The 27,032-nt window shown below is 32.4% G+C and overlaps 1 protein-coding gene across 5 annotated transcripts in view; it reads left to right on the top strand.

The window, feature by feature from the left end:
- The window catches only part of LOC117177051 (protein cordon-bleu), a 249,412-nt gene that overhangs the window by 220,519 nt on the left and 1,861 nt on the right, over positions 1-27,032 (top strand). For 4 of the 5 annotated variants that reach the window (XM_033367513.1, XM_033367514.1, XM_033367515.1 and 1 more), the window contains exons 6-11: positions 7,475-8,101; positions 9,013-9,453; positions 12,663-13,694; positions 16,936-18,290; positions 22,413-22,510; positions 22,594-23,674. In XM_033367513.1, coding sequence (XP_033223404.1) covers positions 7,475-8,101; positions 9,013-9,453; positions 12,663-13,694; positions 16,936-18,290; positions 22,413-22,510; positions 22,594-23,674 — 4,634 coding nt within the window. The remainder of the gene's footprint in view (positions 1-7,474; positions 8,102-9,012; positions 9,454-12,662; positions 13,695-16,935; positions 18,291-22,412; positions 22,511-22,593; positions 23,675-27,032) is intronic. The other variant, XM_033367517.1, reaches the window with a different exon arrangement.

A 27,032-nucleotide genomic window follows, 5' to 3' on the forward strand; every position in this document is an offset into this window, starting at 1 on the left:
AACCACATTTTTTTAAATTATCGTTGTGAAAATAAACATCTTTCCCAGCGGCGTTGAGTGAGTCAAAATGCCGTACGACTCACCTTATTTTTTATTGTATCATCCAGCTTGCCATCGACCAATCATCCCCATTGGCCCTGTGATCTGAACCGTCAGAGGAGTTCGGCCCAACTTCCCCCTTCTGTGACATGTACCCAGGTTCGCAACCAGGGAAGTGTACATGCATGATGTTTTTGAGGACTTTTCCATCCGTTTCTTCTTCTTTATTGTTTGTTTCTGGCCTATTATTCAGAAAGCCATGTCACATTCAAATATATAAGTCACATTCAAATTCACATATCACATTCAAATGTCAATGTCACATTCAAATATATAGATTCTTGAACAGTCTCCAAACCTTCCATCAATAATTCTAGGTAAAACCCTTTTGTAATGTCCTAGATTATTATAATAGATGTATTGATTAGCCTAATAGCCATATAACCGTTGAGATTAAAACTTGAAACATTATTAACAATAGTAGTACCGAGAATAAAGGTTTGAATTGCCAGCTGCTCTTTCGATTGCGGTCCAATCTGAACTTGTACACTTTGAAAGAGGAAAGAAATGACAAGCATCGCACAGCAATACCTAACTCAAATGAAAAAAAAAACCCTAGATCAGAACCCCTAAAAATAAGGGACTCATCTCGCCCACTGCTTCGTCTGTGGGGCTGAATATTATATCATGAACTTTGCTCAGTTCGGAGGGCATACCAGGGCTGAACCGATTAATAAATTCCTGTTGTGCAGGTCTGCCCACTGAAATAAGGCGACACTGATGTAGAAGATGTTGAAGATCCCTGAGCTCATCACCAATTGTGTTGTGAAAAGATTAATTTACCGCTTTAGAAGAACGAACTCCCTAAATTACAGCTTGGGTTACTTGATATCAACCCGCAAGAAGTATGTAGACCGAGAACCCCCATGTTTTCCCATAAGGCTATAGCAGAGCCACCCAGAAATCGAAGTCGCGCCTGCAGGAGGAGTTCAGATTGCTCCCCGGAATACCCTTGAGAGTGATCTTTAAATGCCGTGGAGCCATTCGTGCAAACGTATCCGTCATATTCGCCATATTCGCAAAGGCAGTTCGGCAATATATTAAACGAGTGCGTAAGTGGGTAATAGGTTTGGAGAACCTGCCTCGAATTGCGAACAGGGCATCTGAAGAGTCCAAAAAAACAATCATATCTCTCCGAGGACCCTCAATCGCATACTTGACGCCATAGAAAAGACCGTAGAGCTCGAGCGTAAGAATCAGGGAAAAATCCCGCAGGCGGATCCCAAACCTCAGATTAATAGAAGGAGGCAGAAGAGAAGGCAATAATGGAATTGTAGGCAGATATCAGCCTAACTTAATCGGAACTCACTCGTAAGCCCCTGTTACTTACTCTATCAGACACAGCCGGGAGCCTGAGCACCAGCGGGTTACCATTGCAACTGAAGTTCCTGAAGATAAGCCTATTGGCCATACAAATATTCTGAGAGATCTAGGAACTTTAGCGGTCGCGTAGAACAGGATCGTAATGGAGGCGAATCGCATGCATCCAGTGCGTCACGAAGAGAGGCATAATGGGCACGATCCAGCAACCCCATTGCGGCAGCGCTAGCATTAAGAGACATAGGAGCACCCCACTCGAGACAGGCTCTGACCAGCAACCCATGCACAGTCAAGAGGAGAGAAGGGGACGTACCCCAGATAACCCTGGAGATGTTGATTACTCTGAAATTCTTCGGGGCCACAGACTTGAAGTGAGGATCCCAGCTCAAGCGTCTATCCAAGATGATGTTCAATTATTTAGAGAGAGCTGACAAGAAACCAGTGCACCCGCCAGGTTCAGGCAGATGCCTTTATCCCTCATTTGAGACCTCGTAAAAATGCACAATTGGCATTGAGGCATAGAAATAGATAGACCCATCATCTCCAACCAGGCGGATAACGACTCCACAGCCCGAAACAGTAAAACCTCGTATGTGCCGATATTCTCTATGGCGATATACAGAAGAACGCCAGCCGCGTACGTGGCCACCCTTACTCCATCTGGAATGTAAGCAGCGAGACGTCTCATAACGAGATTAAACAGAAGAGGGGAGGCCTCTTCCCGGCAGAGGAGAAAAAGAGGTTTTGCCTGATGACGAGGAAAGAGACAAAGTTCAGTATTCGGCCTGGAACACTAAGGTTTAGCCAGGGTAAAAGTAGCCCACCCTCCCCCGAAGCCAAGTAGCACATCCATGACCACAGGAGCCTTAAAGTACATGGAGGACATCCCTCTCCTCAATTTGAACTGGAAAGCGGAAATCCAATCGTTAAGCTTTGTCAGGAAATAAATCCATCTCGGGGTCAATTTCTCGAATAATTTACCAAAGGTTGACGCAAGAGAGATTGGGCAAAATCTCCTCCCTCTGGCTTTGGGAATTTAATAAACCAATAAGTCTTTCTATGCTTCGGGAAAGGACATTCTCACATACATCAGGTTGAATAGATGGTCGACCAAATGTATAACCACGTCAGAGACCCTTAATGATCTCGTATGTGATGCCACCCATTCCCGGGGTCGACCTGATATTTCTTGAAGAAATGGCCGAGGAGAACTCCTCTCATGAGAACTAGTAGTTCATCAGGTCAGTCGCATCCCGATTCTGAATCAGCTCCACACAGATCAAAGAGGTGTCAGATCTGATTACGCTGGTATGAGAGTTCAAGGGACAAGCAAGGTCTTGACTATCAACCAGATCCATGCTAGACCACTAGACTGATGCAAAGATTCACAGAACATGCGAAATGTTTAGTGGTTGACGTCTGACAAAAAACCTCTTGAGCTCCGTATCTACTACCCTGAAGGCAGCTTTTCCTCTCGCTTTTGTATAGTAAATTATTTCTTTCTTGATACCCGTATCCATGATTTCAATCGATCAGAGGTGGGAGACACGTCAAGTGTGCCGAACACCGGAAAGTTACCAGAGCCCCCCCCCCCCTCTTGCCCTAACATTCGTTATCGAAAATAGGGCGGAGGCACATTAAGTAAAGTCCATGTTATGGGACAAATGCCCATGTGGCCTGAAGGACCAAGATGAAGAAAGCGTAATGCAGACGATCTCGACGTCCTCCATCTAGGGTCCCCCCCTCTAAATCTACTCCATCAATCGCTAAACCCTCTCTAACGGAAATCAAAACGCCTCCTCATCGTCCATTAGGCCGATCTCGCTTATAGGTAAAATATCCCCTAGTCTCAGAAGTCAGGTCCCTCGAAGGCTACTGTTATACAGAATATATCGAGATCATTCAAGTAGTCTCAACCTCCGGCCTCTTGTGGACAACGATGTGTGCTTTACAATTAGCAAATTTGATTAGATTGTTCCTAGAATTTATTTCATCAATAGTCATTATTGTGCTATCTCCTCTTGGAAAAATCGTGGCTTTCAGTTGATATGTAGGGATTTTCTTTAAGGCTTCCTAAAGTTTCGCAGTATCAAGTACATTTTAAATTTTCTGACAATGCCACCTCCATGAGTTCCTCTTAGCCAACAGTAAAATCCAGCTGATCAATTAATCTGATCCCTGTATAAATAATGGCCAAGAACTTACATGATTTGTCTGAGTAAGTCGTTTTTGAGTTCCTATACCTAATCGGATCAGACTTATCAGCTGTCAGCGAAAATCATATATGCATGTGATCTGATAGTAATGTCTCAGGCGATACGTGCCAGTCCCCGAATGTTTCGCTAATCGATATAGAGCATTTTTTTAAGTCAATCTTTTGAAATCTAGTTGTCGCAAAGGTTGTAGTTTGGTGTATTACCGCCATTCAATATGGCTAAATCGGTATTTAAGAAGTTCTCTAACCTCTGTGGTTAAAGTGCTTACTGTTCCATATTATAGGATGCACTTGCATATCATATCCGATAATCAGTAGCCATCCTTTCAAATTATAGGAGTCCACTAAACGTCTTTTGTCATAAATAGTTGTCCTAGGTTTTTCAATAGTTCTATTGTAGACAATAGAGCCGCATATCTAACTTATGCCCTTCACTTCTGCCTTGTAGCATCAATGTTGTTGAATCGGAGAAAAGCCGTGTGTTTCAATGCACGTAGACTTACAGTTGTGAAGATTAATTTGGATCTAATCCAAATCCGGGGAGTTCATGCTGTTCATTTAAGAATGAGCGTTATGCTTCGATTGTTCCGAGGACATCTGTTAAAGTCCCTATAGTCTCTTTTAGCAGCCTAGTATAGGTTGTTATTCCTTCAACAGTAGTTCAATGTAAAGTTGAAGAATTGCAAATATATATTACATCTAAAGATAAAATTCCTTATAATCGATTAGTTTTAGTTTAAAACACTAATCATTCAAAGATTTTAAATGAGGAAAAGTTTGTACAATTTAAATGTTGTAAGAGTTTAGAGGTTATCGAAACCATTTTTCATTTGCAACTGTGGCAGTTAAACAATTTTAAATTTTCAAAATCGAATAATTAAATAAGTACCTATACATGTTTATTATTTTAACTTTAAAAGGCTTAGTCTAGAATATTTTCTTTTTTACATTTAAAAATGACAAAAATGTTCTGTAATATTTAAAATGTTTCAATTTAAAATCCTAGAATATTCAAAAAATTCTTTTCGTCATTTGTCTCTTTGAACTATTGTATTTTTAAGTTAAATCTTAGAATCTTTTAATTATGAAGACTTCGAAGGCTAATTTGGATTTTTTGAAATTGAAAGGATATGAATTCAAACAATGTTTCAATTCTGAACGTTCCAAAATTAAAATTGTCCCATTTTGAATAACTGCTTAAAATTACAAAATTTCTGTTTTTAATGTGGCACTTTTTTATTGCTAGTATTTCGAAATGAAATATTTTATATTCTCCAATTTTGAAAGCTTTATTTAAAATTTTCAGTTTCATTTGGCAATTATTTCATCTTAAACATTGTGGAACTTATACTTCAATTTGTAAAGGCTCTTGATTTGCAATTATTCGTGCTTGAAGTCTTCCTATTAAAACTGTTAATTTTAAAAAAGAAATGTGATTTTCCCTAATAAATATTATTCGTAATTTCTAGTTTATCATACAAGGAAATGTTATGGTCTAAATAAGTTTTAAATACCAAAAGAAGTAATAAGATTCCTGTAAAATAAAGTCTGATTTGATAGTATACGCAGCAAAAAATATTCTCTTAATAACCCACTGCTTCTTGCATCGTATGTGAAATAGTAAAAATGCCGAAATAAGACTTTCAGCCTGGGAAGGGAAGACTTTTTCCCATTAGACGGATTTGGTACCGAGTAAAACCACCGGATTTAGATGATGCATTTCGCAAGTGACGGTACTTGTATTCCGCAACGAGGTCTATAATGCAACTCGAAAGGCGAAATTGCATACCTGCGTACGAGTACGTGATTACGCCACAAGCAACAGGGCAACTCACGTAATTAGAGAATAAATTGAAGATTCTGTGCTAAAAATACGAAAAATCACAGAAATCTCGCAGGACCCGGGCGGAACGAATGAACCCTAATAACTAGGCCAGAAACTAAGAACATAATTTGCGTTCTCATAACTTTGCTTTACTTCACAATACAATTTTGAAATTACTATACTTTCCCTGCTTCGATCTACATAGAATATACCTTAAAAATTAAATAATCAATTTTTTTAGGCCTATAGCCCATATGTTATTAATATTATTATATGAAATTTATTATCTTGTATACCGAAAACATCCATTTACTTAAAAATTATATTTAATGATGCAGAAAAAACTTAAAATAATTTTTTCACGACCTAAAGCAATTCATTTCGTTCAATTTGAAATAAAAAGAGCATTTCTTTTCGAAAAAGGGGATAGACTTTTTTACATGAATTTCTATCAACATATGGTATAGATCTTTCCCCTTATATTTTAAATTAGTTTCTAATGTAGTGTTATCGGCTGAAATATTTTAGACAGTTAGCGAATTGTTTATTGCTAGCTTAAACAAGATTATAAAATTTTGAAAAGAGAAATAAAAAAAAGGAATAATTACCATTTTTTCAAGTACTCAATATGCTAACACGCAAAATAAATCTGTATAAAAAGAAACTCCAAATTAATTATACTACAAAAACTTACTACTTTTCTCCGATAGATTGTTTTACGTATTTTTTTTTTTTTTGGTTCAAATATCAACTATAAGATTTTTCGCTGAGGACATATCTTTTTTGTCTGAAAATTCAACTACTTGAAAAATAAAATTACGTTTGAAGTTAGTTCTTTTTTGTCTACTTGACTTATATTAATGTTTAAATATTTATATAAGACCAGTAGACGAAAAAGAATTAACATCAAATGTAATTACTTATGTACAGAAATCTGGTCAACAATATAAAATTAAACGAAAATTATACTTCGTTAAAAGTTGAAAATTATATTTTTTGTTTGTGGTTTTAACTGTTTTGTTTTAATATCGCCTTTTTAGCTGGAAAATTCACCAATTTGGTTGACATTTTTTTTCTTGACTGAGAAATCTTCCTTAGTTGAATAGAAAATTAACTATTTTTTTTAAAGTTCGTCTCTTTTGTTGAATGTTCGTCTTTTTCGTTGATAATTCGTCTTTTTTTTTGTAGAAACTTAATCGTCTTGGTTGAAAATTTATCCTGGTGATTAATAATTCAATTATTTGGTTAAAAAATTTTCAATATACTTGTAATATTAGCACCTGCATTAATTTTATTTTAAAGGATTTGTTCTGCTATTTCCGTGAAAAATCTCCTTGTTTCACCTGTTTTAGAGTATATCGCCTGTATAAAAATGTTTTTGATTTTCAAATAAAGAATTGATTAATCTTTTGGGTTTCGCTTTTTTGTTGAATCGTTAGCAATTTTTTCACTGTCAAAACGTCTTTTTTCTAATGTCTGCAATTTCTGTTTATGATTCTTTAAAAATGAATCGGAACTTTGGCAAAAAGAGGAAAAAAGAGGAAATAGGTTCGAAATTCTCGATTTTAGGTGTTTTATGGGATTTCTTAAATTTAAGAAAGAAATAGGAATGTGGGGAAAGGAAGATTAGGTGGAGAAAAGGGGGCAGACTGTAACCCCTGTATATTCCAATTTTAAATTACTGAATTAATAGTTGAACTATATTAATTACTATTTGTGCGGCCGAGGCAATTTATCTGTAAAACAAGCTGGACTCATTTCTTTGAGCCTGTCTTGCAATAGAATAGAGTATGGCTTCAGAAGCCCATGAATTATGTAGGCATTCGAGACGAAATCCGATTTTCTTGGATTTTTTCTTAGCTTTGTTAATAGAGGACAATCGATTATTATTCATACTAATGAAGAATTATATTCAGTTAAAACCAAAGTTTTGAAATTGAATACAAAAAAATGAAGGAAAATCTAAAAATGTAAATACACACAAAAAGTTAATTAAGTTTTATATCTATTTTCAGCAAATCTAGAAGAAACTTTGGACCTCTCACTTTCCCTCCAGGATTATCACCTGCAGGAAGTAACTCTTTATGCGAAACAGGGAAGAACCTTAGGCTCAGCGTTGAGTTCTCAGGACATAATGGCCCTTCAAAAACAAGAAGAAAGAAGGAGGCAACAAGCCAAGCAAAGCGTATTTGGTTTTATCTTCAAAAAGTCAAAAGAGAGTTCCTTAAGTACTGACAGTTTGGGTGGACGAAGTGTTTCACCGGCCAGAAGTGACGAGACCGGAAGAAGCACAAGTCCAATGCCACCACCTCCGAGGCCATTCCGTAAAAGAAGACCAGCCCCGAAACCGCCAGTTTCCACTTCAAAAAATGATGAGAGCAACGAAAATTCAAAAGAAAAAATGGTTATTAGTCACAGTCGAAATAGCAGTGACAGTTCCGGCTATCACGAAGCATCAGTTCTCAGCGATCATCCAGATTCTGCTGGTCGAATGCTTGAGACTCTCCCAAGAAGAGGGAAAACCTTGGAAGCTCCTAGGAAACTTGCTCAAACCTCCCAGGCCAGCAAAAGCTTAGGAAACTTAGCTCTTGCTTCTGGAGGACTAAGTCATGGAGTTAGCACCACTTCTTTGAGTTCCACTGGTAAGCTAAGGTTTCTTCATTTTCTCTAAATTTTAAATTACTACTTCAAACTGCATGAAATTTTATTTTTTTCTTGCTCACAGAATCGAATTCCGGTAAGTACTTCTTTTAGACGACTTTATTATTGGGAGCGTGCAATAATTTTTTGGGATTTTGGTTAAATTGCGGTTTTAAAAAAAAGTGGTAACCAGTTGATCGATCATTCAAAGTATTGTTCTTTGTTACTTTCTCTCATCTTTCTGGCTGCATGCGGATACCACGTCGGAAAATCGAATCTTCTTTTGAAGCTATCCACGAATCGACCCATTTTGTGACATTTTCATAATAATTGAATCGTTGCTCAGGCAGACCATGAGTCATTGACCGAAAAAGGTGGTAATCAGGCGGCGCGATGTCTAGTATTGCTCGTATTGATATTCGGTTTTGGTTTTGGTGTTGTTGTTATGGTTGAGCGGGCTTAATCCACGATTTCCTACGTTTAGGGTTATCATAGCGAGTCCACTTCTCATCACCAGTGATAATACGATGCAGAAACCCTTTCCGATTTTGCCGTTGGAGTAGCCATTCACAAGTCAAAAATCTCCTTTTCACATCTCTTGCCTTCGGTTCGTATGGCACCCAATTTCCTTCCTTTGGACCAATCCCAGAGCATGTAAGCGTCTAACAATGGTTGAACTATCAACTACCAATTATTCTACAAGCTACTTTGTTGGTACTTAAGCCGTCATTTGTAATGCTACAGAAACCATTCTGTTTACACTTCGGTAAAATGACTCCTGAGGCCACATATACTAATGATATGCCTCAATGCAGTATACTACAAGTAACGTCATCTCTTAGAAATCCCTCAAAATTAATGCACGCTGCCAATACTTTTCTAGGTATAACCGTAATTAAATCTCTGATTCCAGGTCAGCGGAAGAAGAGAGCAGCGCCTGCTCCTCCCATAGCGAGACTGCCTTCAGCTTTATCCACTCAAGGCCTTGAACGAATTGTAGATTCAGAAGAATCTCTAACATCCGATATGGAACTCTCGAAACCCTCTTCCGATATCGGAGCCTCTTCCAAAGCCAATTCCGACATCGGGGTTCACTGCAAATCAAGTTCCGACATCGGTGTTTCCATCACAACGAAACCGATGAAACCTCTTTCAAGTTCCGAAACTTCAATCAAAACCGAAGAGACAGACATTAGGCCAACTCTGAAAACTTCCGATGAGTCGGAAAAGAAAATACAGGCGCCGGAAATTGTATTCAAAGAAGATGCGAATGTTATAAAACCAGTTTCGAAAGAACCTTTCGTAGCGAGTGCAAATGAACCTGTAGTTGCCAGCGCTAAAGTAGTAAAGAGAGGTAAGCTAGTTCACAGTTCGTGTAGCCTAGAAAATAGTCAACCTTCTTGTAGCTTTATTTCCCATAATTCTTTCGAAAATATGCCAGAAGTCGATACGAGGGAAGAAAATGATGCCGGGTTCATTCCTAGCTTTGTTCGAAGGAGGAGTATATTTGAATCAGAAAAGTGTAAATTGCAGTCTAGAATAGAACAATGTCGTTCGAGATGTCGAGCTTCCACATTTCCAGATTCCAGATCGGCATCTTATCGGTACTTGAAACCAAAGGCTGACGAGAAACTTCAAAAATCTCAAAGTTTCGTAAACTACAATCGATCTCAGAAGCTCAAACTCGATGAGAATAGTTACGCAAGTACTACAAGCCTTCAGAATAATCCAGTTCTTGAACCTCATCTAGATGCCGTTCAGGAAAAACCTGCCATGAAATCCCGCGATGGAAAATTCTCTCGCAAAAAGCTTGTGAAAATCCCAACTATCTCACACCTTGATGACATCGAAACTCATCTGGAAAATGTGCCGGAATGTGGAATCTTGGAAACCCGATTCAATCCCAAAACATCTCATTCTGGGAGTTATATTTGCGAGGAAAAATGCCAAGCTAGGCGTTTGAAGTACAGTTTCAGTTTCCAGGATTCCAGACTCAAGGATACAAAAATTGTTAACAGTTTTGAGAAAAGCGAAAATCTTATTTCTAGAAGCTTCTCTTCCAGGTATCGATCGGATTTGAAAACTCGTGAATATGCTCCTGGACTGGGAGCTTATAATCTAACGAGTTGTTACGATAATCCAATTGTTTCCATACATGAGAGAAATTTTAATTTTGAAGATGATTGCATGAATTCAATGGATAGTGAGGCTGAGTTGTCACCTCCACCTTTGAGTAAATTGCACATTTTTGCTATTTCCACCAAACCTGAGGATATCCAGGTTAGACCTATTAATTCGATACCAATTGATATTGACAAACTACCTTCTCTTCCCATTATTAATCATGTCAAGGTGGACGTTGAAAAGAAGTTGAGTATTTTGGAACCTCCTCCACCGGGTCTAGTCAGTCGAGAAGAGTCCAATGAAAATTGGACCCAGTTTTTGATTAATTTAAACTCTATTCTGGAAAACAGAGTTGAGGAATTTGTTTAGGGATTTGTTTTTATTGATTTCATCACTCGTATCGAACTGAAAGTATATTTAAGAAATAATGCTCAATTATACATTATTTTTAGTTTAATTTTCTCTGTAGAAGGACTGATAAGTTAAGATACTCTTCAAAGTAGTGCTTCCTCTTGAAAATTCCCTGCACAAAATTCTCTATAAGATATTCACTGCTTGACTTGTATTTGAAAACTTGCACTTAGCACATCAGGGCGTCTACTCAAATCCTGAAAAAAAATTCCCTGACAATTCCAGGTTTTTTCCAGGTATCTCCATTTTTTCCTGGTATAAATTTTCATAGTATTTTATCTACTCATAACTGAAATTCAGTACATGTTGAGGTCAAATTAATCTGTGTACTAAACAGTTAAATTTTAAACGGAATAGTTGAATTTGAACTAAAAAGGACAATTTTTTAAACAAATAGTTGAATTTTAAACCAAAAAATATCAATTTTCAAAAATTAAATTTTAACAAAGAAAAAACGAGTTTTCAACAAAATAGTTCATTTTTTAATCAAAGTGATAAAAAATTACAACTCAGATTATAAATACTCAACTGGAATAATTTACTTTTGAACTAAAGCATCAATTTTCAATAAAAAATTAAATAATTAAATTTTCAGATAATCAAAAATTAATTTTCAAGAAAAAATATCGAATTTTCAACCAAATAGTTTAATTTTCAATTAAAGTGATGAATTTTTAACTAATATAATAAATCTTTAAGTGGAATAGTGTGATTTTCAACCAAAAAGATGAATGTTCAAAGAAGAAGATTTATTTCTATAAAAAAAAATACGAATTTTCTATTATAATAGAGATAAATTTTCATTTGGAAATTGAATAGTCAAATTTTCAGTTAAAAGAATCATGTTCGACCAAAGAGATGAATTTAAAAATAAAATAATAGAATATTCAATTGGAAATTATTACATTTTCAGCTCACGCAAAATTTGTAAAAAAAAACATTTTTAAAAGATAAATTTTTAAATAAAATTATAAATATTTATCTGAAATGCTTTAATTTCTAACGAAAAAGATTAATTTTCAAACAAGAAGATTAATTTGTTACCAAAAAGGACAATTTATCAAAAAATACATCAATTTTCAACGAAATAGTTAAATTTTCAGATTTTATTTAAAATAAAAATGTAATAGTTGAATTTTAAACGAAAAAGATGAATTTCCAACTGAATTTATGAATCTTCAATCGGAATAGTTAATTTTTTAACGATGAATTTCCAACAAAATAAATCAATTTTCAACTAAAACAGGAAAATTGTCAACCAAAAATGATGTAGTCAAATTTTGAGATGAAAAAATTAATGTACAACTAAAGGAATGCAATTTTAATTAAAATGATGGAACATTCAACTGGAAGTTATGTTTTTTAGTTAATACAATTTAATTTCGAATAACAAAAAATTGTCAACAAAATAGCTCAGTTTTCAAACAAAGAGATGAATGTTCATTTAATATGATAAACCTTAAAAAAATTTAACAAGAGTTTAACTTTTAACCTAATAATTAAATGTTTATTAAAAAAAAAAGATTCTGAACCAAGAAATGAAGTAATTGATATTTCAATATAAAAAAATTAATTTTAAATCCAAAAAAATTTTAATTCATCTAAAAATTGGACTTTTCAATATGAGTTGAATTTTAAACTATGAAAGAGTTTTCTTCCAAGAGAGAGAAAATATTTTAAAGAAACTGAAAATTAAATAAAAAATCAATTTCAAACAAAAAAAAACTATTTTTCTACAAAACAGTTGAACACGGTAATATAAAGCTTGTTTTACAAATGAAGAATTATTTTTATTGAATTTGATATTGCAATTTAAAAAAATTAGGCTCGCTCCCAAAAAAAAGCCCTGACATTTCTAGGTTTTCCCAGGTATATAAAAATTCCCTGACAACTCCAGATTTTCCAGGTTTGCCAGGAAGGGTAGACACCCTGCATACTTTAAGAATTACCTTCACACTCAGCACTAATTTATACCTCCCTTTTATTTTCTAATTTATTTGGTGGTGGTTTTTGTTTCTATAAAATTAGTCGAAGAGCATAGACCCGTACCCAAGCCTCGTAAGATCGTTGCTTCGACCACCCTTGTTCCAGTGCTTCCTAGGCTACCAAAACGCAAAGCTCCCTCTCCGTTGCCTCAAGATCAACGCTTGTCTCAGACAGTTTTTAATTTTGATAAAAGCTTGAATCAAGTTTCGCGAAATTCCCTCACTTGTGAAACGAGGGTACCAACAGAAAAGCAGTTGAATATTTCGATAGAGGTTCGAGATTCAGAATTAGTTACGAGTACTGAAAAGCAAAAAACTGGGAAGGCAGAGCCAGAAAAGCCATCGGGATCCAAGAAAATTGATATCCCTAAATTGCAAACGAACACGCAAGTCGAAACTCTGCCTAGCGAATTATTATGCAAAGATAATAACGTTCATGAATCAGAAAATAACGAATTTCGTAAGGTAATTACGAGCGACTCACTCGGCGAACAAATTCCAGACGTTAACTCGACTACATGTGCTAAAGAGTCACATGTCTCTGATTCGAGACGAAGGTCTTGTCAAATTATATCTACCATTCCAAAGTGCGACCATTTTGACGGTATCGGGTTAGAATCCGAAGATTACAAAGTTGATAATCAGTGCTCGAAAAAAGCTCTAAACAAATCAGTGGAAAAAAATATTGTTTCAAACCAGGTACTCGAGGGAGACGAAAGTGATGGTACATCTGAAGAAAATTTGAACAGCTGCAAGTCGGATCAGGAGAAGGAGATTCGTAAGCGTGGAAAAATATTTAGAAGTCAATCAGAGTTGAGCCACTTTGAGATAAACACACCTGAGAGACATGGAAGACATCTGACGTCTCGTGCTGAAAATTTTATGTGTGCTCTCAACCCACGATTGTCGACTAATATTCCTGATTTATCTGCGACCTCGAGCGGATCCGATAAGACTGGAGCAGACAAATTTTCCACTGGCAAGAAAGAGGAGTCGAAATTTCAATTTTCTAAAAGCAGCGTGGATTGTCAAAGGATTTCGGTGGATTTGAAAGACGAAGTTTCAAGGAAGTCAGGTGCATGTCGCTGCTTTACTAACACTAATTTTGAAATTAAGACGTTCATAAACATATATTTTTCCGAGTTTTATCAATTATTTATTCAAAGATACGCCTAATTCGATTTTTATTCAAATTTCTTAATAAAGTATTTTTGTTGCTGTTAATAAATAATTCAAGTTTTATTGACGTTTTGATAAATCTGCTATCAGTGTCATTCTTTTTCATATCAGAGCAAACTTATGATTAAGAAAGATACTTCAAATATTGAGTATTTGCGTCATTCGCTGAAGAGTAAACTGTAAACCTCAATATTTTTAGTTGAATTTACGTTGTAAACAAAATTGAAGTAGAATCAGTGCATGGATTGAACATTTATTTATAAAGTTTTATGATGCTAACCACGATTAAGAGATTATACTTTATGTTTTTGAATAGATATTTTCACGTTTTTATTACTTTTGGTGATGGTCAATATTAGCACGCACGTTTATTTTGCACAAAGGTAGAAGATTTTTACGAATTTAATATGGTATTATGAAAATAGTGCCACAATTTAGAACTATAGTTTTCAGAATCCTGTTAAAATGTAAAGTTCAAAAAAAGATTGATCAAAGTAATTTTAGTCTGGATTATTTCGATGCCAAGATACATCAATATAGTGTAACAAAAATAATTTAAATTGAATTTAGATGGCCCCTCTAATAAAAAAAAAACAATCATAAATTAAATTGTCTTTAAATCTGTGAAACGAGTATGAGGCCGTACTTAAATTACGTACCGCTCAATGGGTGGGGGGGGGGGGGGGGGGGGGGGGGGGGGGTGACAAGACATTTTGTTACTTTTTCCGGTAGGGGATCCTTCATTCATATCCTTCACTTTTTAGTTATAAATTTTAGTATTTGGTTGAAAATTTAATTTTCTTAAAAAGACATCCTTTTTGGTTGCAAATGCAACTGTTTTGTTAAAAATTCGTCTTTTTCGGTTAAAAATTGGACTCTTTTCGTAGAAAATTAACCTTTTGTTTAAAAATCATATTTTGTTGTTGATAAGTCAACTTAAATCTTTTTGGATTGTAAACTATTTTTTTTGTTGAAAATTTGCCTCTTTTATTGAACTTTTTTGTTGAAAATTCAACTATTTCCTAGAAAATTTATTTCTTTTTTAAAATTCGTATTTTTTTGTTGAAAAGTCAATTGAAATCTTTTTGGATGAATATTCATCTCTTTTCTTTGAAAATTTGTCTTTTACATTTAAAAATTCGTCTATTCAATAAAATTTTTACTTTTCTTGGACTATTTAATTAATTTAATAAGATGCACTTTTTGGTTAAAAATTCGACTATTTAGCCGAAAATTAACTTATTATTTACAATTATCAATGTGGTGTTGGAAAGTGAACTGGAATCTTTTTTGGATGAAAATTTAAATATTTTTAAAGAGTTTTAAAAAATTTATCTTTCTTCAAAGAACTTTGATTTTTTTTAAATAAAAATTCTACTGTTCGGTTAAAAATTTCAACTCTTTTCAATATAAATTACATCCTTCTTGAATAAAAATGCAAGGGTTTTGTTGAAAATTGAGGTATTTCACAGAAAATTTACTTTTTGTTTAAATTTAATAATTCTGAAAAGAGATCTGAAATCTTTTCTGGATGAAAATTCCACTATTTTGTTGAATTTTTCTTAATTCATCTGTTAAGGGGAGTTTCATCTTTGTTGGATAAAAATGCAACTGTTCGGTTGAAAATTCAAATTTTTTTTCAAGTCCTACATTTTGGTTTAAAATTCCACAGTTTTGTTGAAAATTGAATTACTTCGCAGAAAATTAACTTTTTGTTTAAAATTTATATTTGGGTGTTGAAAAATGAATTGAAATATTTTCTGGATGAAAGTTCAACTTTGAAAAAATTGTCTTTTTTAATAGAAATTCATCTGTTTTTAGTTGGACTAATTCGTCTTTTTGGATTAAAAATTAAATTTTGTTCGTAGATTTTTTTAATTTATATTTTGATCTTAAAAAGTCAACTGACATTTTTTTCTGCTGAAAACTCAACTATTGTTTTTGAGATTTAAAAAAAATAAAAATTCATCTGTTTTAGTACCAAATTTGATACTTTTGGATAAAATGCAACTTTTTGATATCGAATTGAAGAATTTTGTTAAACAGTCATTCTTTTTGGTTAAAAATTCGTCTTTTTGTGTTAAAAATTCAATTTTTTTCGTAGAAAATAATTTTTGTATAAAAATTTACATTTTTATCGTAAAAAGTTAACTGCTTTTTTTGTAAGAGAAAATTAAGCTATTTTTTGGTAAATTTATCTTTTTGATTAAAAAATTCATCTGTAGAAATTTCATTTTTTTTAAAATGAAAATGAACCTTTTTGGTTAAAACTTATTGTATCATTCGCTTTGTTATGAATAATTTGTTCAAAAGATTTATATTTTTAAATGACAATTTATCTCCTTGGTTGAAAGTTTAACTGTTTTATTAATACTTTAACTATTTGGTGTAAAAGTTTTTTTTTTAAATTAATTTTTTAACTGAAAATGAAACTTTTCCATTTTTTTGAATCGATCTTTTTTAGTTGATTATTCTCCTTTTTTTCAAAAAAGAAAATAATTTCCTTGGTCTAAAATTTCAGTTTTGTTGAGTAAAAATGCATCAGTTTCCTGGGAAATTGATTTCTTGCTGGAAAGTAATATTTTTTGTTTGAAAATGCGTTTTTTGGTTTTAAAATTCCTTTTTTTAAATAAATTTCATCTTTTTTGATTGAAATATAATCTATGACACTTTTTCTTGGGAGTTTATCTTTTTCGGTTGAAAATTTAAATATCATGTTAACAGTTTAGTTATGTTGTTGAAAATTCAAGTTTTTTGTTGGGAAGCCATCTTTTATGGTAGAAAAGAGATTCTTTTTTTCAAAATAAATAAATAAATTTTGATCAGGAAATTTAACTGCCTTCCTTAACTAGCAATAACTAGTCAAACATTTCTGGAAAATAAAAATTATTTACAGCAAAGGGGGGTTCTCAAAGAGGGCCATTACCAAATCCGTTACGTAATTTAAGTACTGCCCCTAATAATTAAATTTTCTGAATTTTTTATTCTGAATATTTCGGTTCAAGCATTAAGAATAGAGTCTAAATAATTATTAACTGTGTTTAAAACCCTAATTTTATTGTGTCGCTGCTCTTCGTTACTAACTACAAATTTCCGAAATTGGCCCATTCATTAACAATTTTTCTATTCTAATTTAGATTCTGAACCGAGACTCTCGGAGACCGACATTTTATTAAGAAAGGTATCAGATACACTATCGAGTGCCCTTCCACCAACTCCTCCACCTACGCCCTTGGAAAGCTGGGAAGCCTCGCAAAAAAACTTGAAAATCCAAGAAAAGGAAATCAAACTCGAAACTAAAGTGCCAGAGAAGTTCCAGCAAGTTGATTGCCTCCTCGAAATAAAGCAAGTTGTCAACAAAAATCAAACTTTGGAAAATTCGACTTCAGAAGCGAATTTACCTGATGCAACAGTCAACTCGCAACAGGACACTTCAGACTACGTTTCTGCTTCTGGGGAAGATTTATCTCTGCCAGATTGGGAATACCAACTTCCAGCACCTCCAAGTGCTTTCCGAGACGTCGAAGCCTCAACTTATGGTGGTTGCGACACCATAACTTTGAAATCTGTCGATGCTTTTAAAGAATCAGGCAGCATGGATCAAACAGACTTCACAGCAAGGCTAGAAACAACACATAAACCGGAAACTAAAGTGGCTAAAGCAGAATCAGATGTTAGGCCAGAGAAGTCTCAGCAAAAGAAACCAAGCAGACAGATTTCCCTAGACATTTACAAAGCTGATGTAAATTTAGAATTAAAGAGGGAAATCATTTCTGAATTGGAAAGCAAGATTGAGACGAGGTCTCATCAGTTCAACAGTAAAGAGGATTTTGATGCTAGAAGAGCCTCTGAAGAAGCAGCGACACTTAATATTGCTCCAGTGGATAATACTTTGTCTAATTTTACATTCACGACCTACTCGAGACAGAAGAGTGTGAACATTTTTGATGAATTGGAAGAGAGCGTTCCAATTGTCAAAAGTTCCAATGACAGAGTCAAGACATCTGCTACATTGGCACGAAGTCAAACTTTGTCAGAGGGAGTGAAAGATATTCGACCTCAGCTTTCTCGAGGATGTCCTGCGGATGCACCAACGAAAGGGTTTATTTCGAGAGGGCAAAGCATCGATAGAGTTGCGCCTTCTGATCTGGAATTGAGAAGTTCTGGACATTTGGCGAATTTACAGGAGAATTTAAATAGGAGGCAGTCACTTAAAAATGATGTTGCGAAACCGGTTGCGGTGTACAGATCCAAGAGTTATATCACACTTGCGAGTAATGACAAATATAAGGGATTGATTAAGGAAGAGGAAAATGGAAGAGATGTTGTTTCCAGGGAGGAAGGTAATGAGGGGCTTGTCAAGAAAGCGACCAGCGTTACGAATTTGATTCAAGAGATGCCTCGAAGTAACGAAAAGTTCTCGCAGTGGAGAGATAATATTTTGAAGCGACAAGAGGAACCGACCAAAGAAAAGCAGCTGCAGTCTCTGCAGGTGAGATTAGGACTTAAACTTTATACATTTTCTCTTTGAATATTCAACTTTGATAAGGGATCATCCATAAACTGTGTTACCAATTTTGAGCAATTTTTGACTCCCTTACCCCCTAGGTTGTTAACAACCGCTTATTTGGTTATGCCCTCTATCTCCGAAAATAACGTAGCCTCCCAGTGCGCACCGAATTTGGCGACGTCTTTACGACATATTTACGACATATTTACGACAACTTTACGATATCATATGTTCATGTTGTTACAGTGTTTTTACGATATCTTAAATATGTCGCATGCTCTGACAATGTCTTTACGATGTCGTAAAGTCACCATAGTGAAATGGACATAGGGTGTCGTAAAGTTGTCGTTAAAATGTCGTAACGATGTCGTAAAGACGTCGCCAAATTTTGTGCCCACTGGGCTTTAAGTAAAACCAAAAGGGTGTTTATCTTTGTTGTTTTTGCTTCTTTTGTTTTATTTTTGTGTGTTTTTAACGAGTCAAGTTGCCAATATGCCTATATTATCTACGTGATCGTGTGGTGAATTATAAACTTCGGTAATACATCAACAATTAAAATAAAAAAGTAATTTTTTGAGGAATTTTTGAAATGTGCCTAATTGAATTTTATGTGGCAGTTCATACGGGTATTATTGACTTTTTAAACTAAGAAGGGTAATTTTTAACCAAAAATGGAATACTTCAACTCTTAATTCATAGGAATAATTTTAAAATATATAAAAAAAATAATTTTGTACCACATAAGGTAAACCGACCATTACTAGGACAGTTACGAAAAGCTAAACTACATAAACACAATTTTCTAATGGTGAATTGTAATTTGTGGTACGAAGATCGTTATAATAAGTGTCTAATACATTATTTTATTGATCAAAACAAAAATACATTATTAGAAAGAAGAATAGATTAGTATAAATCACGAGACATTTATTTTTCTTTATTTTTAAATAAAATTCATATCTCCATGTTCTCATTTTACTTAAAAAATAACTTTTTATTTTCAATCTTTTGAATAACGTATGAATAAAAACGTTTAACTATAAATTAATATCTCAATAACTTAAATTGCTATAAGTTTTCTTGTTTTATTCTAATTTTTGATTGCAGATTGAAATTTTTAACCCGAAAACATATGTTTAAAAAAAAGAAAAGTTACTTCTCAATCTAATACTTTAATTCTCTAACAAACTTTTTTATTTTAAAATAAAAAAGACTAATTTTCTACCAAAAAGATGAATTCTCATTTAAAAATAGAATAGTTTATATATCAACCAAAAAATGTTTGAATTGTAAATTAAAAACAGTCGAATGCATTTTATTAAAAATTAATGTTCACCCATATAGTTCGACTTGTAAGGAAACAAGATAAAATTGCTACCATAAAAGATGATTTTTCAACCAATACAAATTTTTCACAGAAGAAAAAAATTGGAAACAAATTTTTCACAGAAGAAAAAAATTGGAAACAAATTTTTGAATTTTCTACCAAAATAATATAATTTTCAGACCCAAAAATAAGAATTTTTAACAAAAAACTTAATTGCCAACCAGCAGTCGACTTTTCAAGTAAAATCATGAACATGTTACAAGGAAGTATCATTTTTTCCCGAGTATTTGAACTTTTAAGCAAAAAAGGTTGCTTTTTTTCTCATGAAAAATGAAATTTATAATTAAAGTGATAAATTTTAAATGAAAAAGATTTTTCAGTCAAGAAAGAAAAAAAATTCCAATCATCTGTTGAATTTTCAAGCAAATTTGTGAGATTAATGTCATTACTATTAATAATATTTAATAATAATCTATAATGTTATATTTTAATTCATACTTACTAAAATAGTGAAAAAGTCAAAAATTTGTCCTACTGCGGGACACTTAAATATTCATAATTTATTGAGTCAAATTTCTAAAAGTGTTATGAATTTTATTCTTAAACGTATTAAAAATGTCTAAAAACATTACTTTTTCTATTAGTGTAGAAAATGTCATTACTACAAGGCTATAAAAGATATGCGGAAAGTTTGGAAGTACAAAAAAATAGCGAATTTTGCAGCGGTTCATTCACAGACTTTGAGGAGTAATTTCTATTATTTTTTAACAAATGCATAACATGCCAAAATAAAAATAAATAGTGGTAATAAATTCATAAGAACTTTATAAATGCCAGAAAATTTTTACTTTTATGATTTATATTAGAATATAAATGATACACAGCGATATTTATTATTGTCCCAGCAATGGTCGGTTTACCTTAGTTCATTTTTTTACTCAATTATTGAACTTTCGAGACAGAGTGACGAATTTTCTATGCAAAACAATTGAATTATCAAATCAAAAATTTGAAATTTTGATAAAAAAGTTAATTTTATACCAAAAAAGACGAATTTCCAACAAATTACAAGAACTCTCAACCGAAAAGTTGAATTTTCAACTCAACTAGATTAATTTTATACCGACAAAAACAACTAATTTTCAAAAAAATAGTTTAATTTGAATAAAAAGTTGGGGACTTACTTAAAAAAGAACCCTTTCCGAACAAAAATGGAAAAGGTAAATTTTCAATTACCAAAGTAATTTTTTAACAAAAAAAAAAAAGGATTAAAGAACAGTTCAATTACTAACTAGAGAGATGAACTTTTAACTAAAAAAATATGCATTTTTCAACAAATAATTAATTTACTACCAAACAAGACGAATTTTCAATAAAATTCCAGAATTTTTAACCAAAAAGTTGAATTTTTAAGAAAGAAAGGCATTTTTGTTAGTTTTAAAAATGTAGTTCTACTTTAAAATCTAGTTGGTACTTTATTAAACAAAAATATTAATTTTCGACTGAAAAAAACTCATTTTTAAACAAAAAGATGAATTTTCAACTGAAAAAAGATAAATTTTGAAACGAAAAGATTGATTTACTACGAAAAAACACAAATTTTCAATAACATTCGAGAATTTGCAAATGAAAAGTTGAATTTTTAAGAAAGAAATTGTTTAGTTTTTAAGGAAGTATTTTTACTTTAAAATGTAGCTGTTTAGTTTTTAACAAAAAGATGAATTTTTAAACAAAAATATTGCAGAGTTGAATTTTCAATTAAAAAAGATGAATTTTTCAATAAAAGAACGTTATAAGTCTGGCCAAAAAACTTCTAAACAACGTCCAATATTTGAACTGAATTAGGACGTTTGTAGGACGTTCTAAAAACGTCTTAGGACATTTGTTCCTACTGGAAGAAGATTAATTTACTACCAAAAAAAGACGAATTTTCAATGAAATTCAAGAATGCTCAAACCAAAATTTAAATTTCAGTTAAAAAAGATAAATTGCCAAAGAAAAAGATTATTTTTCTACCAAAAAAGACGAATTTTTAATCAAATTCAAGAGTTCTTTACCAAAGAATTAAGTTTTTAACTCAAAAAAATGAATTTGTAAACAAAAAGATTCATTTACTACAAAAGACTAATTTCTAACCAAATTCAAGAATTCTCAACCAAACATTTGAATTTGCAACTAAAAATGATGAATTTACTACCAAAAAAGACGAATCTTGAATCAACTTTCAGAGTTCTCAACCATAAAGTGAAATTTTTAGGAAAGTAGTTTAACTTTAAAACCTAGTTGTTAAATTTTTAACTCAAAATATGAATTTTTAAATAAAAACATGAGTATTTTTAACAAAAATATTCATTTTCTACCAAAAGACGAATTTTTAATAAAATTTGTAAGTTCTCAACTAAAAGGTTAAATTTTTATCTAGAAAATATTAATTTACAACCAAAAAAGACGACTTTTTAACGAAATTCAGTAAATTTGAATGAAAAAGATGAATTTTCAACTAAAAAGGAAGAATTTCAAACAAAAAGATAAATTTACTACCAAAAAAGACGAATTTTTAATAAGATTAAAGAATTCTCCATCAGAACGTTGAATTTTCAACTAAAAACATAAGTTTCCAAACAAAAAGATTAATGTTCTACCAAAAACATTTATCATCTGAACACACCAAATGTAACGTTAATTTGCCTAGGAAGCGGGAATCCCATGGTAACGTAATTTATGGACGATCCGTAAAGAGTATTTACTGAAGCAAATCTCCCATTTTGTGTTTCCAGGTACTTAAAAGCATTTTGCCGCAGTTGAAACATGCTCAACAGGCGGAAGAAAGTGTTCGCAAAAACACGATTGAGAGTCAACCCATGCCGGAAAAGAAGTGAGCAAATTGATATAAAATCAATTAGAATAATCATCAGAATAACAATACTAAATGTCTAATGAAACATATATTGATTTCAGATCAGGAAATGTACCTGAAGGACACTCATTGAATTCCAAAGTCGTTTCAACGAGTGATGTGCAACGAAGATCAGAATCCAAAACTGGAAAAGCAAATCCAGAAAAGCGTTACACATACTCTGGACCACCTGCAGTTAGTTTGGGAAGCTGGTCAGAGAGGCCCTGCGTCAACGTTCAGATAAAAATGGACACTGACTATTTCGCAAAAAGCAATTCATCCGGTTTGAAAACGGTAGTGAATCTCAACGGCTCCAGGAACGAGAGCGACTTGAACGGTCAAGAAATTTCCAAAACTCTGCCAAAGAAAGCAGTGAATGGTTCAATCGAAAGGGATGAAAAGCCAGAATATAAAGAAGCCAGCGACTTCACGAAGAAAATAGTTCCGCACACAACAGCGTCAGGATTCAAGAAACCAGTCCTGAGTAAAGTAAGTTTCGGTAATTTCAGCACCGAAGTAAAATCCATTATTACTGACTCTCAGGAAGTCGAACCAAAATCGATGAATTTTGAGGAACTGGCCAAGAGCTTTGGCCAGGAAGTAGTCCGCCTTAGAGCGAAACCGAAACCCTTGAATCAAAATCGCCACTCGGAGTACTTCGGGAGGAAACCCGAAATTGTAAATAATGATGCGAATGGTGACGGCAAACAAAACGGTTTTCAAGAGTCGAGCACAGTAGTTGCGTCGAATGGGACGCAAAATATTCCAGTCAAAAAATACACTTCTGTGGTGGGTCTCAATTCACAGAGCAATCACTTTCGATTTGCAAATGGGCAAGGGCGAACGAACAATGTTACTTCGATGAGGATCAACGGAGTGATGCCGGTTGTGAAAGGATTCAATGTCCAGCCATCCCAGATCCAGTCAAAGGTCACAACTGTCACAGTCAAGCAGAACGAATTGATGCTTGATTCGACAAAGAAAGACGCGCGGATACCAAAACCTCCAACGATGCCGGTAATCACTGGAGTGACCTTGAAAAGTGCCAATGCGAGACCAAAATCTATGCCTGTCAATGCAGATGCTAGGGATCAGTTGTTGGAGTCGATTAGGAATTTTGGTGGTCGTCATAAGTTGAGGAGTGTGAGTACTTTTTCAATTCCATTGTCTTGTTCTATTATGTTGAAAAATAGGAAGAAGGGAGTGAACAAAGTTGACGAGTACCTTGACATTCTCTGCAATGAGAAAAAAATAAATAAAAACCAAGAAATGTAAATAATTTGAGCTTACAGAGTTTGGATGCAGTCTCCGTTTCATATCATGATAGAAAGCTCTGCTAAAGTTTGAAATAATTCCAAATATTCTAATAACCAATGACATTAAAAGTAACCAACATTTTTTTTGTGTGAAAAATGTATATCTTTGAAATTACAAAAATTGCTTTTATATCTTGCATATTTGAAGAAAATATAAATTTTTTGCATTTTGAATCGATCTTTTTTAGTTGATTATTCTCCTTTTTTTCAAAAAAGAAAATAATTTCCTTGGTCTAAAATTTCAGTTTTGTTGAGTAAAAATGCATCAGTTTCCATCAGGTTCAGTAGCAGGTGTTAGAAATTATCTAGGACTTCTAAAAAACTGACACACACCTCTTTTTCAAAATGCATTTTTGTCGAACGAGCGTAACTATATATTAGAGATTTTCTTTGTTTGTTCGGCGTGGGAATTCATGTTCCTTTAATTAATGCTAAAAATTTAAAAAATTACAAAATAGAGGCTGTAAAAAAATTTTAAATAGTTGATTTTCACAAAAACATGGCTTTTTAAAAGTTTTATTTTTTGTATAAATAGTTGGTAATATGCAGTATATACATATCCTGATGTAAATTCTTGGCATAGCCCTGCTTCACATTGAAAAGGATTATTTTTGAACAATCAAATTTTAGTATTTTTCTTGGGAACAATCAAATTTGCCAAAAAATGTTCACATTTAAAGAAACATCTGCAAAACACATCCGGAAAAGTTCAACAGAAAATGCAACAAAATATCTTGCATCGTTTGAGAGAAAAAAAAATATATTAAAAAAAAAAGAATTTTTGTTGGCCTCAAAAAGCGTGTATGCCTCATAAAAATTTTCTTTTCATCGAATTTTGAAAACATGAAAAGAAAATTTTAAGGATAACCTTACCTTTTTTTAAATTTATTTTTTAAATATTTTAAGGAAGTTTCTGCAAAAGGGCTGTACATAAATTACGCAACAATCCGGGGTGGAATTTTTATGCAGCCTAAGCCATTTTTTTACGCCTGGAAGTTTGTTTGAATATAATTTTTGTCACGTGAACTATGCAAAGTATTAGAAAAAATCAAGACCTATTTTTTTTGTAAAACTTTTCTAGATTTGTAATCTTATGTCGGAAAACTTTCTTTATATTTCATTGTTTTCTAAGAAAAATGGGAAATTTCGATTTTAAAAAATGTGTTTCATTGTGAAACAGGTTTTTTACAAAAAAAACGAACTTCAAGAGATATGTAATCTTTATATTACAATATTCATAAAAAAAATAATATTTTAAAAAGTGAAGTTTTTGAGAAAATCCACTCTTAAGAATTTTAGAAGAACGGCCGCTATTTCGTAATTTTTCTAATTTTTGCATTGTTTTTTTAGATCAATCGGGGTAGGGAGAATTCTTACGTTAAACAAAAAAATGAAAATATCTACGCTCGTTCGAAAAATACTACATTTAAAAACAATACCGTGATGTTTTTTTGACTGTTTTAGACAATTAGAAATTAGTCATAATATACATTGTTTTGGAAAATACTGTATTTAAAAATGTGCCTATTGAAATTTGTTTTAATATCAAAAAATAGAGTTGGAATACCTTTAAATAGTGTATGAAGGACTTTTTGATTTTTTACGTATACCACATATTTTTATTTTCAGAAAAACTTCATACCAGAATAAAAAAAACCACAATTATCTTTATATTTTGAAAAAAATGGGCACCATTTTTTTTAATGTTTGCACAAGATTGCAAGTTTCAAAAATAGTTAATTTTTAACCAAATAGTTTAATTTTCTACTAAACTGTAGAATTTTTGAGCTAAGAAGTAGAATTTTGAACCCGAAAATATGTACTTTCAACTAAAATGATGAATTTTCGAATAGCAAAATTATAATTTTTTTTAGTTAAACTTTAAACCAAATAGTTGATTTTTCAACTAAAAGATATTAATTTAAAAAAAAGCAGTTGAATTTAATAAATAAAGACGAATTATCAAGACAATATATGAATTTTCAAACAAATATTTGAATTTTTGACCGAAAATATTGTAGTTAAATTTTTCGTTTAAAAAATATATTCTTATGAAAAATTTGAATTTTCAACAAGATAGTTTAATTTTCAATTAAAGCTATGAATTACAACCTAAGTTATGAATATTAAACAAAAGACGAATTTAAACAAATGAGTTCAAGATTCAATCGAAAAGATGATTTTTTAACCAAAAAGATTGATTTGATAAAAATGGAATAGTTTCATTTCTGAGCAGAGATAAATCTTCAACCAAAAAAGGAATTTTCAACGAAGAAGTTCAACTTTAAAACTAGTAGTTAAACCACCAAATAATTCAATTTTCAACCTATTTCTATCAAAAAAGAATTAATTTTTAAAAAATAGTTCAATTTTCAATTATAATGATGAATTTTCAATGAAAATGAATTTTCAACATTCTACTCAAAACTTTATTTTTTGTCCAAGATTTATTTTCCAAAAATGGAACAGTTAAATTTTCAATGATAGAGATCAATCTTCAACCAAAAAAAAAAGAAATTTTTTTTTACGAAGATCAACTTTTAACAAAGCAGTTGAATTTTAACCAAGAAAGATCATCTTTTAACCAAATAGTTGCATTTTTAACAAAATAATGTAATATTTAACCAATTAGCAGAATTTTGAATTAAAAAAAATCAATTTTCTATTAAGAATATTTAATTTTTAAACCCACATGGACTAGTTAAATTTTAAGTTAAAAAAATTCTCTGTCCAGAAAAAACTAGTTTTTTTACCAAATAGTTCAATTTTGAAGTACAGTGAGGAATCTTGAATATAGAAAAATGAATTTTCGATTAAATTGATATATTATTGTATTTTTATTTATTTTTTATTGCATATATATTATCTGGTACAAAATTAAATTTTGTTACGAAAGAGAAGGATCGAAAACGAAAGATCTAAACCCAAAAAAAAAGAATTTTTGTGAAATTTTGAACCGAGAAAGATCAAAATTTAGCCAAATAGTTATATTTTTAACAAATAAGTTAAACTGTTAATCAATCGAAATATAATAATATCGAAACGAATATAGTTTGATTTTCTTATTGGGTTTTATTAATTCAGTTCGCATTTAAGCAAAAAAAAACGAGAAAGAGGGGAAGTTTATTAAAACCCGTCAGGTACAAAATGCTATCTAAATTCGTAATGTTACTTCTACTGACCCC

The sequence above is a fragment of the Belonocnema kinseyi genome, chromosome 7 (genome assembly GCF_010883055.1).
Source record: "Belonocnema kinseyi isolate 2016_QV_RU_SX_M_011 chromosome 7, B_treatae_v1, whole genome shotgun sequence".
In the NCBI taxonomy this organism is placed as follows: domain Eukaryota; kingdom Metazoa; phylum Arthropoda; class Insecta; order Hymenoptera; family Cynipidae; genus Belonocnema; species Belonocnema kinseyi.